At 35.4% G+C, this 25,728-nt stretch overlaps 1 protein-coding gene across 1 annotated transcript in view; it reads left to right on the forward strand.

Annotated features, from left to right (window-relative positions):
- BMT2 (base methyltransferase of 25S rRNA 2 homolog) overlaps nt 1-25,728 on the forward strand; it is a 106,152-nt gene that overhangs the window by 9,273 nt on the left and 71,151 nt on the right. Inside the window, exon 2 of the mRNA XM_059396547.1 lies at nt 6,565-6,706. Within this exon, the coding sequence (XP_059252530.1) occupies nt 6,565-6,706 (142 nt within the window). The remainder of the gene's footprint in view (nt 1-6,564; nt 6,707-25,728) is intronic.

Genomic DNA, 25,728 nt, shown 5'->3' on the forward strand with positions numbered 1-25,728 from the left:
CTATACATTTGTCTTCTTTTTTTTAGAGTTTTGTGACTATGGAATCATGTGATTTGTTTTGTATTCCATGTAAGAACCACAGTAGTGCGGCATTGATCTATGACATTATGACTCAGAAGGGTAAATCACTAAGAATAATTTACATGCTATTCTTATCTAAATTTGGCCTCAGATTTACACTTAACAAAATTCCTTATTTTCTGTGCTTTATCTTTTTAAAGTGAGAAAATTAGGAGTTACTGAGAAAATTATATTATTTGTAGCATACTTATAAACATCAAATGGTCCTAGCATGTAAAAATGCATCTGTCTTTTTTTTAAGCATAGATAACACCATCTATCTTTTTTTTCACATAAAATAGCTCATCTATTTAAATAGTGGTGTTACCAATAATTTCTCTTTAAGCGTATAGCTTTTCCTAGGATATATGTACTGTTGGGTTTTTTTTTCTATTTCAGTAGAAAATGCCATTTGAATATTTTTGTTTTTTTCAAATTTTTATTTAGAAATCCGTACAGTTATCAAAGAACTTAATGGATACAATTGCATTTCCAGCTGCAAATTTTTCTTTTGACAGTAACATAAAGTAAAAAATACATACATAAAGTGCATAAAACAGTGAAGCTTCCAGAAAATTGACTTTGAATCTATTGTTTTTCCAAGCCTCTTGTAACTCTTATTTTGAGAACATTATTTTGAAGTATTCAGATTTTACTTTTTCCATCACTATTATCCACTGACAGTTGTCAACTCTAGTTTTAATTTTACTCTGGTACTGAATTTATAATTTTGGTGTTTTGTGTATTTTTTGAACATGGCAAAAATGTAAAACTTTTTCCCCCAATAATGGGGCACCATCACTAACTCCTATAGCTTATATAAGTTTTAAATCAAAAAGTCTTTGCCTTTCAATTTATACTTTCTAAATTACCATCTTATGGTCTTACTAGACAATATCCATAAACAAGTGACAAAGTACTATAAGGATTGCAGATACATATATGAAGTAATTGTAAGATGATCAAGTAAGAAGCAGATGGTCCCTTTTGAATATGTGAATTCAGTTATGATTTGAAGGAAAGAAATTTGCTTGTAACAAATGGCAGGAGAGAAGTTAATTCAAAAAGGAAAAATAGTATCAAATTAAATAGGGGATTCCATTGGTTCACTTAAGTTTGGACCTGTTCTTGAGGTTATTTAGAAGAGTAAAGATGAATAACTGCTTAACACCATTATACTTGGTTCTTAAAAGACACCAGAGGCACCAGGGTAGCTCAGTTCCTTAAGCGTCTGCCTTCAGCTCAGGTTGTGGGTCCCTGGGATCAAGCCCTGAATTGGGCTCCCTGCTTGGTGGGGAGCCTGGTTCTCCCTCTCCCACTCACCCCGCTTGTGTTCCCTCTCTCGGTGTGTGTCTCTCTGTCAAATAAAGTCTTAAACAAAACAAAACAAAAAGACATTTGCACTCAAAGTAATAATATATATATATATTTAAGAGTTTATTTATTTAACAGAGAGAGAGAGATATCACAAGTAGGCAGAGAGGCAGGCAGCGGGCAAGGGGGCGTGGGGCGTGGAGAGCAGAGAGCTCCATGTGGGACTCAATCCCAGGACCCTGAGAGCGTGACCTGAGCTGAAGGCAGAGGTTTAACCTACTGAGCCACCCAGGCAGCCCAAAGTAATAATACCTTAAACTGATCACTAAATTATTAAAAATGGAACTTACTTACTTTCTTTTTTTTTTTTTTTTTTTTTACATCCTTGTGACTTATTTATTTTATAACTGAAAGTTTGTATCTTTTTACCCCCTTCACCCATTTCTCCCACACCCCATCCCACACTTCTAGTGACCACCAATCTGCTGTCTATATCTGTCAGCTGGTTTTTTTGTTTTTGTTTTAGATTCCATGGAACTCTGTCTTTTGAATTAATGAATTAATGTGCTATTAATTTTTTCCTAGTTGTTACTGTTAACCACTTTTTATAAGGAGTAGCTCATATTTTTTTTCTTTTAGTTGTCACATAAAATGTTTGTAGAGGTGAATTTAGTCAGTAATTATGATACTCTCTTGATTTTTAGGACCAATCTTCCAAAATAACTTGGTTCATTGATTTGCGTTACTGAACTTAGTTTGACAACTTAAATTGGCATCAGTTGTGTTTTAAATTATTAACTAGTTTTTTTTAAATTACTGTTTTAAAAAATTTGTAAGAATATAATAAATAGAAGTCATGTTAACAGTTCAGAATCTTATTAGGCAAATTGATGACTTTATCTTTTTTTTAAATTTTTTTTTAAAAATTTTATTTATTTGACAGAGAGAAATCACAAGTAAACAGAGAGGCAGGCAGAGAGAGGAGGAAGCAGGCTCCTGGCTGAGCAGAGAGCCTGATACGGAGCTCAATCCCAGGACCCTGGGCAGAGGCATTAACCCACTGAACCACCCAGGCGCCCCAATGACTTTATCTTTTAGATGAAGCAGAGCTTTAACATGATCTTTAAAACTATGTACTTGAACAAATGATTACTGATTTCTTCTTTATATTCATTTAGTTTGGCCATAAATATCCACTAATTATTAATTTTAAGTTAGGCCAGAGGACATATATGTATATTATTTTTTTAAAGATTTTATTTATTTATTTATTTATTTGTCAGAGAGATTGAGATCACAAGTAGGCAGAGAGGCAGGCAGAGAGAGAGGGGGAAGCAGGCTCCCTGCTGAACAGAGAGCCCCACCCGAGGTGGGGCTGGATCCGTGGACCCTGAGATCTTGACCTTAACCAAAGGCAGAGGCTTTAACCCACTGAGCCATTCAGGTGTCCCAGGAGGACATATATTTTTAATTGTGATTTCTAAAAATAATTTTTGAATTCTCTGTATTTGGGGAAAATGAAATGTATGTATTTATTGGAAATTTAGCTCTCCTTCCCTTCCTCTTCCTCCTTTATCTCTTTCTTGAAAAAGATACATACATTCATACTTCTAGAGGATGTCTAAGAAGTGGGCAAGAAAATAGATATTAATCACAATGATTTTGAGTCATCACAAATGCCAATATCCTTGTAAAATAATTATATGACTAATTACTAATTCATTGAGAACCTCTGATTGAGCTTGAATACTTAAGCATTTCTGATTCTGTTGACTAGATCTTTGATGCAGACCTCAGGAAGTTCTTAGTTCCTAATTTGCTATTGGTAATGAAAAAGTATTATGCTTTTAAATAATTCAATCTTTTAGATGTTGGTTGGCCTAAATTCTAAAAGATAACTAAAAATTCTTAGAATCAAGTATTAACATATTTTTTGTGTAAAAATTTTGACCACGTTAGCAGGAGGATTTTGATTATGGATACTGGGCACTGGTCAACCTTAACTGGTGTTGGCTTTTAGATCTCAAATCATAAATTATTTTGAAAATACTTTGCTTAAAAGATAAATACCATTATTTTGAATACTGTAAAAACAGAGAATGGACTGTTGTGGGAAAAAAAACTGAATTTGCCCATTCTGTTTGTTTAACAAGCTTTCAAGAGTATTCTAGAAAGTAGAATTTTTTAATAACTGGTTGGCAGTGTTTTTTCTTCAGCTTTGTAACCACTGTTTAACATAGTGTCTTCTTGATACATTCTTCTTGTATATGATTTAAAAGTTCTGGGTCCAGGATGCCTTACATTGGACATGGGGAACATAATCTGGTTCATATAGCATCTACCACATCTTGTGACATTTCTTCTTCCCCTTCTTTGTTGCCAGTGCTAGCTCATTAACTTTGTTATCCTGGGTAATGTTTTGATATAGAGTATTTTTTTTTTCAGCAAATCCACTGAAAGAATGAAAAATATATACAATTACATTGTTTAGTCTCAATTATATATAAGGGTACTACACTTTACTAATCATGCATCAGTTTCAGTATCATCATAGTTGGAGAGAGTTTGGAGACTTAAATGTTAGCAAAGACATAAAATTGAAAGTTCTCTGCAAACAGTTTGAGTTAAATAAGCTTCACAGACAAAATTTGAATCCTTTCTCAAAACTTCAGTGGAGCAGATACTAAGCTTTAAAACTGTACAAGATACTAATATTATGTACACAGAATTTTGTTGAATGTGGTAAACTATGGGTCTTAAAAGCTGAATAGTAGTAGGTTTCTGTATATGTGCAGTTGTCTTTGTATATGTACAGTTGCCTTTGCAACTCTAGTTAATTCTAGGGTAAATTGAATTTCACAGTGTACAGTGATACAGAGTTGTAGTAGATGCTTTTGGTGCCCCAACATAATGTACCCTTGGTCTTCAGCTGTGGCGGACAAACTGTGAGCTTAGAGATTTCCAGCCCTAACAAAGTTGCACTTTAACTGAGTGCTGCTTTCCACTATTCTTCAACACTGCTGGACCCCACTAAGGATGTCACCTTACTCAGTGCCTAAGTGCAAACTAGAAGTAGAGGTTCTCATCAACTCTCAGTTAATTGGGGATTGTAGCTGATGCATAAAATGTCCTAGCCTCCTGTCTTTTAGGTGCAAAATTCCAGATTCATATGCTTCTTTAGCCCACAGCAGCAGAACTCAATAGTGTACCTTTGTATTAGCATTTTTTTCCTGCCTTGGCTTATTCTCCCCACTCCCTCACTCCTGTTTCCTAGGATTCTCTCCCAAATAAACTACTTACACCCAGGTCTTTGTCTTATGTTGTATCTTCTGTAGAATCTAAGCTAAAAAGTCTTACAGAAAAGAAATCTGTTTAAATATGTTAAACATAGCTTTTCCCAGATATATTTGGCCATACAGCTTTTGTTTGAATGATTGTTATTACCAACAAATATAGTAATTTTATGTATTTATTTTTCATGTTAGAGCAGTGAAACTTAGAAGTTCAAACAAAAGGCCTTTTAGAATTGAAGATATCCATCTTAATAAAAGATAAAGCACCTCTAAAATGATACTATTCCTTAATGAACCATTTGATATCAAGTCTGATGAATAGTTAGGAAGAGTTAGGAACCATCATAGGTTTATTAATGTATCATTAATCAAAATATTTTTTTCAAAGACTTTACTTCCTGTAGTTCTATTAGAGATTTGGTAAATTACTCTATCTAAAAGATGTTGCTAAAACTGAGGAGTTTTTCTTTAAGAATTTAGGAAATCTGTTTGCCTGCTTGTTTTAGTGGATGGTTATTGCAGTTCACTATATAACAAATTGAGAGCTAGCTCTGTCACTACACAAATATTACTGGTTAATGAAAATATTGTTGTGTAAATACATAACCCTCCAAAAGAGAAACCTTCATCCCTTTTGGGTTTACAGTCGGTATTCAGGCCAATATTGAGACTGTGATATGTAATCATTTTAACACTGTGTGTATGGGCATGTATGTACCTTTATTGCTGTTTCTCAGTTTAGTCAAACTAAAGGGCTAGTATTTTGATTTTCAACTCAGTCCTTCTTGGTCTCTGTGCTTACAGTAATAAGGTTTTTGAAATTTTGAGTAAGTCAGAATTTGAACTTTTTAAATTATTTTTCTGTGTTAAAAAACAAACACTTCTTAAATGCTAGAATGTAATGGTCTTAACTGGGGAGAGAATTTGACTATGATCTTCAAATTTGGCTGTTTTATTTTATGTTTTTTATTTTATTCTGCCACCAAACAATTGCCTACATTTGAACATAAGGCAATAAAACTTAATCTTAAGACTAAGGATGTTGAGTGAAGCCACCACGATAATTTTTGTTTATCCTTTTGTTTATTCTTTTCCCTTACAATTATGATAATGCTCATTTATTTGGCCATAGCATTCTCATTCCATATTTTATCAGAACACACATTGCTCTGTCAGATTTCATATTAAAAGTGGTGACTGATTTAATGTTTTTAAAAAGGTGATGGCAAATATAGTCAGCTTATAATTTTTATTCAGGACATTTTATAAAGACTTGAAGCTTTGGAGGGGCTTCCAAGGTAATTTCTCTAGCAGCATTTTTGCCCAAGGATAATAATTTTTTAAAGTACTATATGCCAAAGCATGTCCAAGTAAGTAAATAAAAATATTTAGCTTGCTTGCTAATTTATGTTACCATCTCACCTATCAACCCCTTTTTAATATAGAAAACTGTATGTAAAGATCCAAGAAAATAACAGGCAAGAAGCAAGCTTAAGTAACTTTACTCTGCGCTGCAAGGTCATATTGCCCAAGGGTAGCAAGATAATTAATGCTTGAATGCCCAGCCATAATTGTTCCCTCCTTGTGTGTTTTTGGTTTATAAACTAATAACTCATACCTATGTCTGCTTATATTTATTAGTTTGAGCTTCACAAATCCATCTAAATGTTTAAAATGGTAAAATTTATTTGATTTAACATATCATCATAGTTAAAATGTTGCATCTTTGCATAAGGGACCTTTTAAAATTAAAAAGTTTAAGTTTCATGAAATTGGATTTCATGATTTTGCTTTTCTCATTTTTAAGTAATTATAGGTTATGTAGAAATAAACTTTTTAAAAGCCTTAGATATTTTTAAGTGAAATTAACTTAATTCATTTTTCCCCTTGTTTTTAGTGGGAGATTTTGATAAGATCTGGCGAGAACATTGTGAGGATGAGGAAACCCTTTGTGAATATGCTGTTGCAATGAAAAATTTGGCAGATAACCATTGGGCAAAAACTTGTGAGGGCGAAGGTCGTATTGAATGGTGTTGTAGGTGAGTGTTTTTATGAACTAACATTTTTGGTTTCTAATGTACTGTTTAAACTCTTAAATCCAAGTAATGCTTTGTATAATTCACTGTACCAAAATAGAGCTGTTTTTAAACAGATTATATCTTTAAGATAACTTTTCCCCCTTGACTCTCTTTCCCTAGGTTCATATTATTCATCTCTTTTTCATCAAAATGTTTTTCTCGGATATAACTTTTAATTTTGTCTAAACTTTTTTAAAACATAGCTCTAAAAATAAATAAAAGTATAATTTTAAATGCATTTAATATACTTAAACACTAATACATTTAAAATAGTTTTAACATTTAACTCTTCATTAATAAGTTATAGTATAGAAATTTCTTTTCATAATTATATTTGGATTCAAGTATAAGTGAATATGTTTCTATAATTTAAAGTTTGAAAACATCTTAAAAGTGTTAAAAGCCTGAATTTTGATTGTATGACTTAGAGTGTTGTAGCACTTAAATTTATTTTGGATAATGTTTATCTTATCATAGTTTAAATTAATAGTATAAATTCTAACATTTAAAATATCAGAAAGTGAAATACTTCCTGTCAGTTCTCTCAAGGTGGTAAAATGAGGAGAATAGATATGTATATTGACTGAATTTAAAAATGAACTCTTAGGGGTGGCTGGGTGGTTCAGTCCCTTAAGCAACTGACTTTTGATTTTGGCTTACAGCATGACCTCAGGGTTGTGAGATAGAGCTCTAGGGCTCTGCACTGGGGGTGGAGTCTACTTAGGATTCTTTCTCTCTTCCTCATTATGCCCCTCCTCTCTCTTATTCTCTCTCTCTAAAAAAATAAATAAACAAAAAATTAATAAAAAATGAAGTCCCAGAAAACAAAGTATTTCCTTTTTATGTGGACAATAAGTTTATGATAACTTCTGGTTTATATTTCATTGTAGTTATTCTATCCAAAATTTCTGTTTTAATATCATTTAAAAGTTATGTAATAATGCGTATTTCATTCATTCAACAAATAATCCAGAGAAAAAATTAAATATATTTAATTATTTTGTTCATCTCATAATAATTTTTAATGATTGTCTACTATGTACTAGTCACATCATAGGCACTGAGAATACAATAATCCACCAAAATCCTTGCTGTCTTGCTCTCTCTTTCATGCTAATAGAGGCAAGAAACAATATATAAGTTAAATATATGCTAAGTCAGATACAGTAAGTGCTATGAGAAAAGTGAAGCAAGGAAAAATAGAACGATTTTAAGTAGGGTAGACAGGGTCGGCCTCACTGAAGTGATATGTATAAAAAACACGAAAAAAGTGAGAGACCAAGCCTAAGAATTCTGAAGGCTTTGAGGTACAGACTATTGCTGGGCTGTTTCTGAAACAGTAAGGAAACCAGTTTGGCTAGAGCAAAATATGAGGAGAAGAAGAGTGGTAGAGAGTAAGATAATGAACAGCTAGAGTCTGTAAAATTTTGTAAACCATTGTAAAGACATTGGCTTTTGTTCTGTGTGAATGAGTCACTGGATGTTTTAAGAAGATTAACAGGATTTTATTAACCTTTTATAATGTGTCTGGAATTCTTAAGAATTAATTGCTGTGTTAAGATAGACTATAGGAAGGGGAGGGTGTAACTAAGGAAATCAGGAAGCTAATGTAATAATCGAGGTATAAAGTTGTAGGGAAACAGTTTTTTAAGAGAGTGAGAAAGTGAATGGGCAGAACATTAGTATAATAAGATTAATGCTCAAATGAATATAATGATTCAAGAGAGGGGTAGGGAAATGATGGTATATATATATTGTGGTGATTATAATGATATATAAATATGAGTTGGATGTGGGGAGTGAAAGGGTGGTATCACCCACCAATGGATTGTGGATGCCAAGAACTGTGGAGTTGGAGAACTGAAGAAAGGAGCCAGAATAGTAGGAAATAAGATGCTTGGAATTAAAATGTTTTGGGGTTTTTTCATTTGATTGGTTCTGGAGGGAAAATGGTTATAAATCTGACTTACCCACAATACAGATTTTCTTCCTCAAGCTAAGAAACACAAAATGAGATATACTGCTGAACCATGTATTTCTTTTATTGCACAGAGTAATAATGTAATCCGGTCAGAAAATCAGCGCCATCACTATTTAAGATCACCATTCTTGGCTTTTAGCAGCAGCACTGCTTTAAAATTAGTATTCAAATACACCAAGCAAACTCTCAGACTTTATTTTCTTAAATGGACTTTGATAGGAGCATTTGCTTGTACCTTCCTTGAATAATGAATCTGCCTCACATTTCACTCTGTTTTTCCTTGGATTTGTGGTTTTTATCAATAGTTATTGTATCTACATGTGTTCTGAAAGAGGTCATTTTTAGGTCAAACTGCTGAAAAGGAACATTCATAAGAATTGAGGTCAAACTAAAAGAACAGTGGCAAAATATTGTAAACTAATCTTACTGTGGGATTTAATCCATGAGGAGTTTTATAATGTCTTTAAAGTTTAAACTAGCTTGAGGGAAAAGGCTTCAAAACAGTATTGAATTTTGAAACTTGATTTATCTGCAGTTTTAACTTGGGTTATATATAATTCATTTCTCTGTTGATAATTCTAAGAAAGCAGTGGTAATTTGAAAGCTAAAGTGGGTTTTAAAAAGGGTCTAACAGAAGTTTCTTTCCAGTTAATTATACTTAAAACTTCATAGGAATTTGATATGTGAGTTAAGCCTTACCGACATTACCCTTCTAAGATTTTATTGGCTGTTTAGCTAAATGAATTCTACATATGATTTCCTGCCAAAAAAAATAAAATAAAATAAAATTTGACTTATAGGATGAAATACTAAAAACTAGAAATAAGACACAAACGTATAGTCATTATGTTTAATAAAAGAATTTGCTTTTTTAAGTCTTTGTACATAGAAACACATTGTTTCTGAATCATTTGCAGGTAAATTGCAGAAAACATGACTTTCATTCCCACACATCTCCTAAGAATAAGGACATTCTTCTCCATAACCACCATACCATCATCACATTAAGATAATTAACAGTAGTTTTCTCATTTCCTAAAAATTTTATTTCAAAAATTCAGATTTTTTTTAGAATTGTCCCCAAAATGTCCTTATAATTTATTTTTCTAAATCTAATTAGGGCTCTGCATGACATTTGGTGGTTACATTTCTTTAGATTCTTGTTTTTATTTGTGTTTTTAGAGAAATGTCAGTTTATGTGTAAAATATCCCACATTCTCTCTTCTGTGGTTTTTGGTTTCAAGATGGTTGATAGTACTGTTCAGAATATCTGTATATCCTTACCGATTTTTTTTTTTTTTTGGCTTTTTGTTCTGTCTGTTACCAAGAGAGATATTTTCACGATACCATTTTCTCAATTTTTGTATAATAATTATTTGGTTCATCTTTTAGAGATTTCGTTTTTCTTTTGAAGTTCTAATCAGTTAACCTTTTTCTGAATTAAAAGAATTATAACAATTATTTTAAAGTCTTTGTTTATTCCAACATGTTTTATCTAGATCTTCTTTTGGCTATTTTTTTCTTTTGGCTGTTATGGATCATTTTCCTGCTTCATTGTATGTCTGGTAATTTTTAAATATATATATATATATGTGTACACACACACACACGAACACACAAACACTGTGTTTTGAAGAGACTGGCATAAATACTAGTTTTCCCTAGTGATGGCATGCTTCCCCCCCACCCCACATTGAGTGGCTGCTAGGATGGGAGACTGACACTTCGATCCATCAGGGGTTAAAATGGATCACATAGTTTCATTTCACCTCTGGCTTCAAATGCTTTGAGGGTGAGTTCTGTCTTGTGTATAAAACAAGAACATTTCTCTGGCAAGACTCTGAGACCTTAGCCTACAGAAGAGTGCAAAGAATTTTCTCTGCTTTTTAGTCACACTCCATGCCTCTAGTGCTGCCCCACTGCCTTTTTCATATTTGAAAATCAAGACCTATGTGGGGTGGGGCAGTTGCAGGAGTAGAACAGGGAGAACAATCTCTGCACTTGGGTTTCTTAAAGATTCCAGTTAGTCACACTATTCTAAGCAACCGTTAAAAGTTCTGCTGGTTTCCCTTTTTTTTTTTTTTTTTTTAAATTTATTTAGTCAGAGAGAGAGAGCGAGAGTGAGCACAGGCAGACAGAGTGGCAGGCAGAGTCAGAGGGAGAGGCAGGCTCCCCGTGGAGCAAGGAGCCCGATGTGGGACTCGATCCCAGGACGCCAGGATCATGACCTGAGCCGAAGGCAGCTGCTTAACCAACTGAACCACCCAGGCGTCCCAGCTGGTTTCCCTTTAATCAAGCAGAATCCTTCTACTATGGAAGACGTGATCCTTTACTACCCATGTACCTTTTCAACAAATGTACAAAGTGCCTGTGATCTCTTCTCATCTAGGTCTTTCTTTTAGTTCCTTTCGACCTTTGTATCTTTAGCTCTCTTAATTTCTTAATACATTATTTTTCAGATTGTATAGTTCTTTTCTCCCAGTAACAGCTTAACCAGGTCCCTCTGAGTAGCTAACAGGTTTATTTGTTTATTAAATAAACTGTTTCATTTGGGTTTGTAAAATGTTTGTTCAAATTGTATCATTCTTTGCTTTTATTAGCTTCTGTAAATAAAAGCTTTTCTTTATGAACAGGGAATAATAACCTATTCTTCAGAAAGGCTGGGTAAAAATATACATACATGTATACCTAATTTTTTTTTGTTTAATTAGCAATTTTCTCAATAAGAAATTGGTATAATTGTTACAATTGTAATGAGTAAATTTTTTGGTTTTGAGGGCTTTTTTTTTTTTAATTTTTGCAATATCACTGTAGCCTCTGATATTAGTTATTTATTCAGTCTTCCATCAGTCTTTTGTTGTTGTTGTTGGGAGGGGGGGAAGATGTTCAGATTATTTCATATGTAGTCGGTGGGAGCCCCTTCCAAGCTGGATTCTATGTTCTGACATCACCTGTGCGCACTTTCTTAACTCTCTAGGACAATATGAATCTTTACTTTTGCTCTCTGAGACTTAGAATCAAACTATTTCTTCACAGGGCCCTACTTTCTTTTAGTGGGAAATGGCATTTAGAAGATAAAGTAAGATCTGGGCACTAGGTCTGCTGCTAAAGGACTTAGTTCTGAATAATATTAATGCATTTGCTTTTGTCCTATAGTTCACATAAAGTGGTTTGAAAATTACAGTACCAGTTTTACATTTAACAATAAACTGGATGAAGTTTAAAATTTCTTTGCAGTTCTTTTGTCTTTAGAACATAATTCCACTAAGGGTCAGGATCCTATGTTTAAAAGTTACTTGAAATAGTTCTTTTGTGTATGGTTGTGTTCACTTTTCTTTCATTTTTATGAGTTTTCCCCTATTTTAATTTGTGGGAATATGAAACATTTATATGGTTCAAAACTCAAAACTTTATAAAAAGTTGTATTCATAAAATGCTCCCATCCTTTTTCTTCATTTGTTTTATCCTTGGTTTTTTTTTTTTAAGAATTAACCAAATTCACATACACACATATATCCACCTATTCTTCTGTATTCAAGTGATATATGTTACATACACTGTTTTATACCTTTCTATTTTATTTAATAATATCTCATGAAGATCACTCTTTGGTATTGTACTGGTCAGGGTTCTCCAGAGAATTGACTCCTGTTTATGGAGGCTGACAAATCCCAAAATCTGCAGGATGAGTTGACATGCTGGAGACCCAGGAGAACCAGTGGTGTAGTTACAGTCTTAAACCTGGCAGGCTTGAAGCCTAGGAAGAGCGGATGTTTTAGTCTGAGTCTGAAGGCAGGAAAAATTCAGTGTCCCTGTGCTAAGGCAGTCAGGCTGGAGGAGGCTTTCATACTCTGGGTAAGGTTAACCTTTTGTTCTATGCAAACCTTAAAGTCATTGGATGAGGCCCACCCCGTTATGAAGGACAGTCTGCTTTACTCAGTTTACTAATTTAAATGTTAATCTCATTCATAAACATCCTCACTGGAACACTTAGAATGTTTAGCCAGATATCCAGGCACCCCTTGGCCCAGTCAAGTTGACAGCATAAATTAACCAATCACAAGTATATAGATATCTTCCTCATTTTGGTCAGTTATTTATAAGCTTTTCCTGTTACAAATACTGCTATAGTGGATACCCTAGTGCGTATTCATTTTGAATTTTTGGCATTGTATCTTTTTAGTTTCCTGGATGTGGAACTGCAGGGTAGAAGAGCAAATGTATATGTGATTTTGTTAGATATTGTCAAATCACCTTAGATAACCTTAAATAAGGTTAAATCATTTTGCAGTTCCACCAGCAAAAAACAAGAATACCTATTTCTTCACAGTCTCACCTACCTTTTAAAGTTTTGCCAGTTTGATAGGTGGCAACTGGTATCTGTGTGGTTTTATTTTCTCTTGTGAGTGAGGTTAGTATGTTTCATATATTTAAAAATTACCCTTTTTTTGTGAGTTATATGTTTATGGTTTGGATACCTTTTTTTCCCATTCCTTTTGATTCCTTTTATCTTTTTTTTTTCATAGTTTTTTTTAATATGATTTACAGATATGTGCCCTTTTTCTTTGACTCTTTATATCTTTTGCCATGCAGGCTTTTATTTTGCCATGTAGAAGAATTGTTTTTACATAATCAGATATGTACCTCTTTCATTGCTTACAGATTTCAGTTGTCTTAGAAAAGCTCTTCTGATTCCCAGACTATAAGAATTCCTAAGAGTAGTTTACTCATTTACTTAGTTTTCTTCTAGTAATTGAATGATACCATTTTTTATGTTTAGATCTCTGACCTGTTTAGAATTCATTCTGGTATTTGTTGGGAAGTATAGCTCTAACTCCCCCCACCAAGTAATTATCCATTTCCCCAACATGATTTATGAAAAAGTCCCCCTTTTCTGCAGTGATTTGGCATGACATTTTTATGCCAAATTGGCCAACTGTATGCTAGAGTTGGTTCTGTTTTAGGACTTGGTTGCTTTTCATTGTCTCTATTATTTAATCTATGTTACTCTGTAACATCATCCCCCTACCTCACCCCACCACCTGCACTTCCTTCTCAGGGTTTTCTTGATTCTTCTTCTCTCCTTTTTGTTTTGCTTTTTTGTTTTGTTTTGTTTTGTTTTGTTTTTTGGCATGTATTTTAGAACCAACTCTTATAACTCAATTTGTAAGTTTTTATTTTTATTGGATTTATATTATATTTTTTAATAACTACAGAAAACTGACATCTTTGTAATGTTGAATCATGTCCATGAAAAAGTTATGTATGTATCTTTCCATTTGATCCACTCTGCTTTTGAGTTGTTCAATAGTATCTTACAATTTTCTGAATATGGGTTATGTGCATTTAACTGCTGTTGTAAATATGATCTTCCCTTCCATTATATTAAGAAAGGCTAATATATGTATATATATATTATATATATATACATGTATATTATATATACAGACGTTTTTAATTTTTGTATGTTTTACATCTTGTTTTACTGAATCATCTTACTGTTGATACTGGTTTCTTATAGAGTCTTTTGGGTTGTCTAGGTAAACTCATCGTGACTATACAGAATTTTCTTTCTTTCTCTCTAGTTTTTTTTTTTGGTTTGTTTGTTTTTTCCCTTTTTCTTTAAAAAATTTTTTTGTCTTACTAACATGTATTATTTGCCCCAGGGGTACAGGTCTGTGAATTGTCAGGTTTACACATTTCACAGCACTCACCATATCACATACCCTCCCCAATGTCCATAACCCAACCACCCTCTCCACCACCACCCCCAGCAACCCTCAGTCTCTTTTGTGAAATTAAGAGTCTCTTATGGTGTTTGTCTCCTTCCCAATCCCATCTTGTTTCATTTTTTCCTTCCCTACCCCCAAACCCCTTACTCTGCCTCTCAAATTCCTCATATCAGAGAGATCATATGATAATTGTCTTTCTCTGATTGACTTATTTCACTCAACACAATACCCTCTAGTTCCATCCACATCATTGCAAATGGCAAGATTTCATTTCTTTTGACGGCTGCATAGTATTCCATCATACATATAAACCACATCATCTTTATACATTCATCTGTTAATGGTCATCTAGGCTCCTTCTATAGTCTGGCTGTTGTGGACATTGCTGCTATAAACATTCAGGTACACGTGCCCCCTTGGATCAATACATTAGTATCTTTAGGGTAAATACCCAGTAGTGCGATTGCTGGGTCGTAGGATAGCTCTATTTTCAACTTGCTGAGGAACCTCTGTGCTGTTTTGCCGAGTGGCTGCACCAGCTTCCATTCCCACCAGCAGTGTAGGAGGGTTCCCCTTTCTCTGCATCCTCGCCAGCATCTGTCGTCTCCTGAGTTGCTAATTTTAGCTATTATGACTGGCGTGAGGTGGTATCTCACTGTGGTTTTGATTTGTATTTCCCTGATGCTGTGTGATGTGGAGCACTTTTTCATGTGTCTGTTGACCATCTGGATATCTTCTTTGCAGAAATGTCTGTTCATGTCCTCTACTCATTTCTGGATTGGGTTATTTGTTCTTTGGGTGTTGAGCTTCGTAAGTTCTTTATAGATTTTGGATAGTAGCCCTTTATCTGATAATGTCATTTGCGAATATCTTCTCCCATTCAGTCAGTTGTCTTTTGGTTTTGTTGACTGTTTCCTTTGCTATGCATAAGCTTTTGATCTCGATGAAGTCCCAATAGTGCATTTTTTCCCTTGCTTCCCTTGCCTTTGGGGATGTTTCTAGGAAGAAGTTGCTGTGGCTGAGGTCGAAGAGGTTGCTGCCTGTGTTCTCCTCAAGGATTTTGATGGATTCCTTTCTCACAGTGAGGCCCTTCATCCATTGTGAGTCTATTTTTGTGTGTGGTGTATGGAAATCGTCCAGTTTCATTTTTTTCATTTTCTCAACACCATTTGTGGAAGAGACTGTCTTTTTTCCATTGGACATTCTTTCCTGCTTTGTGGAAGATTAGTTGACCATAGAGTTGAGGGTCTATTTCTGGGCTCTCTATTCTGTTCCATTGATCTGTGTGTCTGTTTCTGTGCCAATACCATACTGTGTTGATGATGACAGCTTTGTAATAGAGCTTGAAGTCTGGAATTGTGATGCCACCGACTTTGGCTCTCTTTTTCAACATTCCTCTGGCTATTCGGGGTTTTTTCTGGTTCCATATAAATTTTAGGAGTAGTCGTGCCATTTCTTCAAAAACATTGATGGTATTTTGATAGGGATTGCATTAAATGTGTAGATGGCTTTAGGTAGCATAGACATTTTCAAAATATTTGTTCTTCCAATCCATGAGCATGGAACATTTTTCCATTTCTTTGTGTCTTCCTCAGTTTCTTTCATGAGTACTTTATATAGTTTTCTGAGTACAGATTCTTTGCCTCTTTGGTTAGGTTTATTCCTAGGTATCTTATGGTTTTGAGCACCATTGTAAATGGGATGGACTCCTTAATTTCTCTTTGTTCTGTCTTGTGGTTGGTGTATAGAAATGCAACTGATTTCTGTGCATTGATTTTATATCCTGCCACTTGACTGAATTCCTGTATGAGTTCTAGCAGTTGTGGAGTGGAGTCTTTCGGGTTTTCCACACAAAGTATCATATCTGCAAAGAGTGATAGTTTCACTACTTCTTTGCCGATTTGGATTCCTTTAATTTCTTTTTGTTGTCTGATTGCTGAGGATAGGACTTCTAGTAGTACATTGAATAGCAGTGGTGACAGTGGCTATCCCTGCCGTGTTCCTGACCATAGGGGAAAAGTTCTCAGTTTTTCCCCATTGAGAATGGTATTCGCTGTGGGTTTCTCATAGATGGCTTTGATGGTATAGAGGTATGAACCCTCTATCCCTACACTTTGAAGAGTTTTGGTCAAGAAAGGATGCTGTACTTTGTCAAATGCTTTCTCAGCATCTATTTAGAGGATCATGTGGTTCTTGTTCTTTTATTTTGTATTGTATCACGTTGATTGATTTGCGAATGTTGAACCAACCTTGCAGCCCAGGAATAAATCCCTCTTGGTCGTGGTGAATAGTCCTTTTAATGTACTGTTGGATCCTATTGGCTAATATTTTGGTGAGAATTTTCGCATCTGTTTAGCAAGGTTATTGGTCTTTAATTCTCCTTTTTTGGCAGGGTCTTTGTCTGGTTTTGGGATCAATGTGATGCTGGCCTCATAAAATGAGTTTGGAAGTTTTCCTCCATTTCTATTTTTTGGAACAGTGTCAGGAGAATAGGTATTAATTCTTCTTGAAATGTTTGGGAGAATGCCCCCGGGAAGCCGTCTAACCCTGGGCTCTTGTTTGTTGGGAGATTTTTGATGACTGCTTCAATCTCCTTGCTGGTTATGGTCTGTTCAGGTTTTCTGTTTCTTCCGGGTTCAGTTTTGGTAGTTTATATGTCTCTAGGAATGCATCCATTTCTTCCAGATTGTCAGATTTTTGGCATATAGTTGCTCATCATCTGTTCTTATAATTTTTTGTATTTCTTTGGTGTTGGTTGTGATCTCTCCTCTTTCTTTCATGATCTTTTTTAACTTGGGTCCTTTCTCTTTTCTTTTTGATAAGTCTGGCCAGGGGTTTGTCAATCCCATTAATTCTTTCAACGAATCAACTCCTAGTTTCGTTGATTTGTTCTACTGTTCTTTTGGTTTCTATTTCATTGATTTGTGCTCTGATCTTTATGATTTCTCTTCTGCTGCTGGGTTTAGGCTTTCTTTGCTGTTCTTTCTACAGCTCCTTTAGATGTAGGGTTAGGTTGTGTCCTTGAGAACGTTCTTGTTTCTTGAGAAAGGCTTGTATTGCTATGTACTTTACTCTCAGGACTGCCTTTGCTGTGTCCCACAGATTTGAACAGTTGTGTTATTATCATTTGTTTCCATGAAGTTTTTCAATTCTTCTTTAATTTCCTGGTTGACCCATTCATTCTTTAATAGTATGCTCTTTAGCCTCCAGGTATTTGAGTTCTTTCCTCTTGTGGCTGAGTTCTAGCTTCAGAGCATTGTGGTCTGAAAATACGCAGGGATTGATCCCAATCTTTTCGTACCAGTTGAAGCCTGATGTGTGACCATGGTATGATCTATTTTGGAGAATGTTCCATGTGTACTAGAGAAGAATGTGTAATCTTTTGCTTTGGGATGGAATGTTCTGAATATATCTGTGATGTCTGTCAGGTCCAGTTTGTCATTTAAGGCCTTTATTTCCTTGTTTATCTTTTCTTTGGATGATCTGTCCATTTCAGTGAGGGGAGTGTTAAACTCCCCTACTATTATGTCTTATTGTCAATGTGTTTCTTTGATTTTGTTTTTAATTGGTTTATATAGTCGGCTGCTCCCACGTTACGGGTGTAGATATTTAATGTTGTTAGATCTTCTTGTTGAACAGACCCTTTGAGTATGATATAGTGTCCTTCCTCATCTCTTATTATAGTCTTTGGCTTAAAATCTTAAGGATTGCCACCCCAGCTCTTTGTTTGATGGTGCTTAGCATGGACAATTGTTTTCTACCCCCTCACTTTAAATCTGGAGGTGTCTTTGGGTCTAAAATGAATTTCTTATAGATAGCATATTGATGGGTTTTGGTTTTTTATCCATTCTAATACCTTGTGTCTTTTGATTGGGGCATTTAGCCCTGTTACATTCAGGGTAACTATTGAAAGATATGATTTTAGTGCCATTGTATTGCCTGTAAGGTGACAGTTACCTATACATTGTCTCTGTTCCTTTCTGTTCTATTTTACGCTCTCTCTTTGCTTAGAGGACCCCTTTCAATATTTCCTGTAGGACTAGCTTGACGTTTGCAAATTGTTTTAGTTTTTGTTTGTCCTGGAAGATTTTTATCTCTCCTTCTATTTTCAATGATAGCCTAGCTGGATATCGTATTCTTGGCTGCAGGTTTTTCTCATTTAGTGCTCTGAATAAATCATGCCAGTTCTTTCTGGCCTGCCAGATAGGTCTCTGTGGATAGGTCTGCTGCCAGCCTAATATTTTTATCATTGTATATTACAGACTTCTTGTCCTGAGGTGCTTTCAGGATTTTCTCTTTGTCACTAAGACTTGTAAGTTTTACTATTAGATGATGGGGCATGGACCTATTTTTATTGATTTTGAGGGGGTTCTCTGTGCCTCCTGGATTTTATTGGTTGTTCCCTTTGCCATATTAGGGAAATTCTCCACTATAATTTGCTCCTGTATACCTTCTGCTCCCCTCTCTCTTTCCTCTTCTTCTGGAATCCCCATTATTTTAATACTGTTTCATCTTATAGTATCACTTATCTCTCAGATTCTCCCCTCGTGGTCCAGTAGTTGTCTCTCTTTTGTTCAGCTTCTTTATTCTCCATGGTTTGGTCTTCTATATCACTAAATCTCTCTTATGCCTCATTTATCCTAGCAGTAAGAGCCTCTGTTTTTTATTGCACCTTATTAATACCTTTTTTGATAACAGCTTGGTTAGATTTTAGTTTTTTTATTTCTCCAGAAAGGGCTTTTATTTCTCCAGACAGGGTTTCTCTAATATATTCCATGCCTTTTTCGAGCCCTCTTAGCACCTAGAGAATTGTCATTCTGAACACTAGTTCTGACATATTCTTAATGTCCATATTGATTAGGTCCCTAGCCTTCAGTACTTCCTATTGCTCTTTATTTTGTGGTGAGTTTTTCCGCATTGTAATTTAATCCAGATAAGAATATATGAATGAGAGAATAAAATACTAAAAGGGTGGCAAAGACCCCAGAGAAATGTATGCTAACGAAATCAGATGAGATCCCAAATTGGGGGGAGAAAAAAGGGGTTAAAATGTAATTTTAAAAAATTCAAAAATGCATACATATATATAATATATGTATAATATATGTACATATACATAATACATATATTTACATATACATACATACATACATACATTTATATTAGACTGGTGAGTAGAACTGAGCCAATTTGGGTTTATTTTGGTCTCTTGGAAGAAACTACCTCTCAAACATTTTAAAGAAAGAAAAACATATATATACCAAAATAAGAGTAAACATGATGAAGGGATGGAATATGACTGTAAAGATGAAGATAAAAATAAATTCTGAGAAAGGAATTGGTAAGATAAGTTGGTTGGAAAAAGAAAAAGAAAGTGGAGAGAATTTGCTCGGGCTTGAGACTTAGAACAAAGCCCTTTGGTCGATTTAGGGTATATTTTGATCTGTTGGAAGATATTGTATCCCAAAGGTTTTTTTTTTTTTTTTTAATAAGAAAAAGCCCTCTATGTATACAAAAAATAAAGTTAGATACAATGAAGGATAAAATATTTCTATGATAATGAAGGTTTATATAAATATTTTTTTTAAAAAAAGGTACTGTTAAGATAAACTAAGAATGTTAAAAAAGGAAAGAGGAAAAGTTAAAAAAAATTAGAATAAGGAAAAAATAAAATTAAAGAAATTTAATTAACTTTGCAAGACTAAAGAATCATGGGGAGAAAGCTATGAATTCCATGCTTTGCTTTCTCCTCCTCTGAAATTCCTCTGTTCTCCTTGGTCAGTGAGCCTGGTCATGGCTGGCTCTTCTTGCTCATCTTCTGGGGGAGGTGCCTGTTGCAGTGAATTTGAAATGTCTTTGCCCAAGGCAGAATTGCTCAGCCCTTGCCAGGGAGCGGGCTAATTAATTTGCTCAGGTTTGCTCTCGGGAACCTTTGTTACCTGAATGGTTTTCATAGAGCTCTGGAGGATGGGAATGAAAACGGTGGCCTCCCAATCTCTGGCCCGGAGGAGCAGAGAGCTCGGGCCCCCACTCCTCCTTGTGCCTTTGGAGAAAGGTGGTCTATCACTCCCGTCTCCCTGGTCTCTGGCCACGCTCCAAGTTCACCCGGCCTGTGACCGAGCGTTTCTGTCTCTGACACATTGGAGTCCATTTGGAGTCTCCATTTGGAGTCTCCAAACCCAGCAGCTTCTTGCCTCCAGAGAAGGAAGGTGAGTCTCCCCAGATCGGACACTTGTGGTTTTCCTGCTCAACTGTGCTGTTTATGGTAACCCCAGGCTGAGAGAGCTCACTCAGTAGTCGGTTTCCCTGCTCTGATACCTGTGAGCTCTGCTACACTCAAGCCATCCCCATCCTTCTGTAACCCCGCGGGACCTGAAACCACACTGTCCCCATGAGGGCTCCACCCCCACTCTGGAGCGATGTCCCTCAGTGAAGCAGACTTCTAACAGTTCAGATTTTGTGCTCCATTGCTCCACCGCTTGTTGGGAGCCAGCCCCATCCCCGTGGTCTCTCTTCCTGTAGCTTTGGATTGGCTTCTCCGCAAGATCTACCTTTCAGAAAGTGGTCAATTTTCTGTTCCTAGAATTGTTGCTCTTCTCGTTGATCTCCTGTTGGGTTTGTAGGTGTTCAACTATCTAGCTAGATAACTAGCTATAGGTGTTCAACTATAGCTAGATAACTATCTAGCTGAACTCCTGTCACCTGATGTCGTCTCAGTCTGCTACTCCTCTGCTGTTTTGACTCCTCTTCTCTTTCTCTCTAGTTCTTTTGACCAATGCTTTTTTCTGTTGCATAATTTTGCCTTATAAATTTAGCAATCATGTGTTTGGTGTGTCGCCATTAAAAACATTACTGGCTTTTTGGCTGATATGTATGTATAATTTTACAGTTAGGAAGTATTCACCAATGCCTATTTTACTGAGTGTTTTTATTAGGAATAGGTGTTGAATTTGCTGAATGTCCTTTCAGCATCTGTGGAAATGAATATGAGTCTATGTAAATATATGAATGCAGTGAATTATATTAATGGATTTAAATTTATAGGTGAAGGACTTTTTGTTTTATTTTGTTCTGCTTTTATTGCATTATGATTGGATGATTTCATCTGTTTTATTATTTTTCTGTGACTCTTACTGTGGTTTTCTTCATGACATAATACATATGTATGGTAATTTTTATGAATATTCAGTGTGCACTCAAAAAGAAGCTATACTTTCTATTAGAGAGCAGAGTTTGTTATGTTAATAAGATAAACTTTATTCTGCTCCTTCTGGCTTTTCTGCTCTTGCCTAATATTCATTCAGTTGATTGAATTGTGTCTTAAAGTTCCCTATTGTTAGTTGTGTCTATTTCTCCATGCATCTCATGGAGTTTCTGCTTTGTGAAGATGGCTGCTATGATAAATGGCACATAAATATTCATAACTATTGCATTTTCTTTGGAAATTGTGGCCTTCAGCATTATAAAGTTTCCCGTTTTTATTCATTACCAGTCTCTTCATTAACATTTCTCAGTCATCTCATGGATGAAATTCATCTTCCAGTAAATCCTTTAAGAGCAGCTTGCAACTATGATGTTCCCTGAGTTCTTACATACCAAAAGCCGTCTTTCTATAGTTTTGTTACAAATTGCACAGCTTAGCTAGATAAAAATCCTTGAGTCACACCTTCTTTCCTTCAGCTTCTGAAAACAATGTTTCTCTGCTTTAGTCTTATTTTCTGTCTTCTTTCCATGTACTCCCTACCCTCTCCTCTTTTCCCCTTCATTCTCTGCTGAACTGTTTGGGAGTCAGTTCCAGAAATCAGAAGACTTTCATTCCTAGTACTTTAAATTGTGTCATTGCACTTAGTTGAGGCAAATTCTCTAGCTTTCTCTCTTCCTCTTTCTCTCTCACTTTCTCTCTCTCTCTCTCTCTCTTTTTGTTTCAAGTTTTTATTTAAATTCTAGTTAGTTAACATATAGTGTAATATTAGTTGCAGGAGTAGAATTAGTGATTCATCACTTAAATTTAATGCCCTGTGCTCCTCACAACAGATGCCCTCCTTAATACCCATCACCCATTTTATTTATTTATTTATTAAGATTATAGTCATTTTTTAGAGATTTATTTATTTAAAAATTTTTTAAAGATTTTATTTATTTACTTGAGAAAGAGCAAGAGTGAGAGTGAGTACACAGAGGGAAAAGGAGAAGTTGACTCCCCACTGAGCAGAGAGCCTGACGCAGGGCTCAATCCCAGGACCCCCAAGATCATGACCTGAGTCAAAGGCAGACGCTTAACCAACTGAGCCACCCAAGCACCACATAAAGATTCATTTATTTATTTGAGAGAGAATGTGTGTGTGAGCTGGGGGAGGAGTAGAGAGAGAATCCTAAAGCCAACTTCCATGTGCATTGGGCTTGATCCCAGGACTGAGCAGAAATCAAGAGTCAACCGCTTAATGGAGTGATCACCTAGGTACCCCCCCCCCCTTTTTAAGATTTTATTTATTTGAGAGAGAGAGAGAGCAAGCATGAGTGGGGTAAGGGTCAGCAAGAAAAAAGCAGACTCCGCATTAAGCAGGGAGCCCACCACCTTAACCAACTGAGCCCATCCAGGCACACCACCCATCACCCATTTAGCCCATCCCTCTACCCACCTTCCCTCCAGCAACTCTGTTTGTCTCTTGTTAAGCAAAATAAGTCAGAGAAAAACAATACCATATGATTTCCCTCATATGTGGAATCTCCTTTTTTTTCTTTTTCTTTTATAAAATTTTACAAGTTTTACAGACTCTCAGTTTGGATTTGTATGGTTGTTTTTTTGTCATTAGATTTAAGTATATTAGCAGGAATATCACATAGGTGGTATTGTGTCCTCAGTGTATTTCATCAGGGGGCATGTGAGATCTGTTCTGAACTGAGGGTTTTTTCCTTTCAAGTAAACTTTATTTTTTAGTGCAATTTTAGGGTCACAGTAATATTGAGCAGAAAGCACAATTCCCATGTACACCCAACCCACACATACGCACAATATCCTCCAGTATCAACATAGTGGTACACTAGAGTAGTACATTTATTGTAATTGATGAACCACATTGACATATCATTATCACCCGGAGTCCATAGTTTGTTTACATTAGGGCTTGCTTTTGGTTTTGTGTATTCTGTGGGTTTTGACAAATGTATAATGATAAGTATTCACCAGTATAGTATCACACAGAATATTTTCACTGCCCTAAAAATCCTCTCTACTTTATCTGCATATCCCTTCTTTCGCCATACTCCTGACAATCACAGATGTTTTTAACTCTTTCCATAGTCCTGCATTTTGGAATGTCAAAAAGTTGGAATCACAATATATAGCCTTTTCATATTGGCATCTTCATTTAATAATGTGCATTTAAGGTTCTTCATTGTCTTTTCATGGCTCAATAGCTCATTTCTTTTTAGCACTAAATAATAATACATTGTTTTGCTATACCACAAGTTCTTTCTTTACTCATCTACTAAAGGACATCTTGATTGCTTCCAAGTTTTGGCAGTTATGAATAAAATTGCTGTAAACATCAATCTGCAGGTTTTTGTGTGGAAGTGAGTTTTCCTTTTGGTGGGGGGGGCAAATATCAAGGAGTGTGATTGCTGTATTGTATGGTAAAAATGTGTTTACTTTTTCACTTTGTATTCCCACTAGTAACGAATAAGAGTTCTTATTGCCCCACATCTTTATCAGCAGTTGGTGTTTTGTTTGTTTGTTTGTTTGTTTAAAGATTTTCTTTATTTATTTGACAGAGAGAGGTCACAAGTAGGCAGAAGCAGGCAGAGAGAGAGGAGGAAGCAGACTCTCCACTGAGTAGAGAGCCCAATGCGGGGCTCGATCCCAGGACCCTGAGATCATGACCTGAGCCGAAGGCAGAGGCTTAACCCACTGAGCCACCCAGGCACCCCAGCAGTTGGTGGTTTTAATGTTCAGGATTTTGTCTATGCTATTTGTGTGTAGTAGTAAATTGCAATTTTAATTTGCATTTCCCTAGTGACATATGACCTGGAGCATCTTTTCATATGCTTATTTCCTATCTGTATATCTTCCGTGGTAAGGTATCTTTTTTTTTTTAATTTATTTATTTTTTTCAGCGTAACAGTATTCATTGTTTTTGCACCACACCAGTGCTCCATGCAATTCGTGCCCTCTCCAATACCCACCACCTGGTTCCCCCAGCCTCCCACCCCCCGCCCCGTCAAAACCCTCAAATTGTTTTTCATAGTCTCTTATAGTTCACCTCCCCTTCCAATTTCCCTCAACTCCTTTCTCCTCTCCATCTCCCCTTATCCTCCATGCTATTTGTTATGCTTGTGGTAAGGTATCTGTTCAGGGTTGGGGTTTTTTTGTTTGTTTGTTTATTTTCTTAATATTAAGTTTTAAGAGTTCTTCATATATTTCAGATAGGAGTCCTTCATCAGCTATGCCTTTGCAGGGATTTTCTCTCAGTCTGTGGCTTGTGTTCTCATTCTTTTCTCATTCTCTCATTCTCTTCTGCAAAGCAGTTTTTAATTCTAATGAAGTCTAATTCTCAATTCTTTCTTTCATGGATCTTGACTTTGGTATTATATCAGAAAAGTCATTGCCAAGCCCAGGGTCACCCAGATTTTCTCCTAGAAAATTTATAAAACCCTTTAAGATAGGTTTGTGTTTTACTGTGATCCATTTTGAGTAAATTGTTGTGAAGCGTGTAATGTCTATGTTTAGGTTCATTTTTTGGTATTTAGTTGTCATTCCAGCAACATTTGGTGAAAAGACTGTCTTTACCCCCATTGCATTGCTTTGCTCTTTTGTTCCATGGATCTAGTTGCCCATTCTTTCACCAACACCACACTCTTCTGATCACTGTAACTTTATAGTAAGTTACAGGAAGTCAGATAGTGGTCAGTCCTTCAATATTGTATTGGCTATTCTGGGTCTTTTACCTCTCCATATAAACTTTAAAATTGGTTTGTTGGTATCCACAAAATAATTTGCTGTGATTTTGATTGGGATTGTATTAAATTTGTAGATCAATTTGGGAAGGACTGCTGTTGTGACTGTATTGTATCTTCCTATTCATATTTATGGAATATCTCTCCATTATTTATTCCTTTTTGCTCTCAGTTTTATTTCAGATATGAAATATTCTTTCATATATGCAGTTGCTTACTAAATTATGTGTAATTTTCTTTTATTTTTCTCTTTTATGGCTGTTTTTGGCTCTGTGTTTTTGAGAATTTTCATTCACTTAAAAGTTTTGATTATTTTT

This window comes from Mustela nigripes, chromosome 4 (assembly GCF_022355385.1).
Source record: "Mustela nigripes isolate SB6536 chromosome 4, MUSNIG.SB6536, whole genome shotgun sequence".
In the NCBI taxonomy this organism is placed as follows: domain Eukaryota; kingdom Metazoa; phylum Chordata; class Mammalia; order Carnivora; family Mustelidae; genus Mustela; species Mustela nigripes.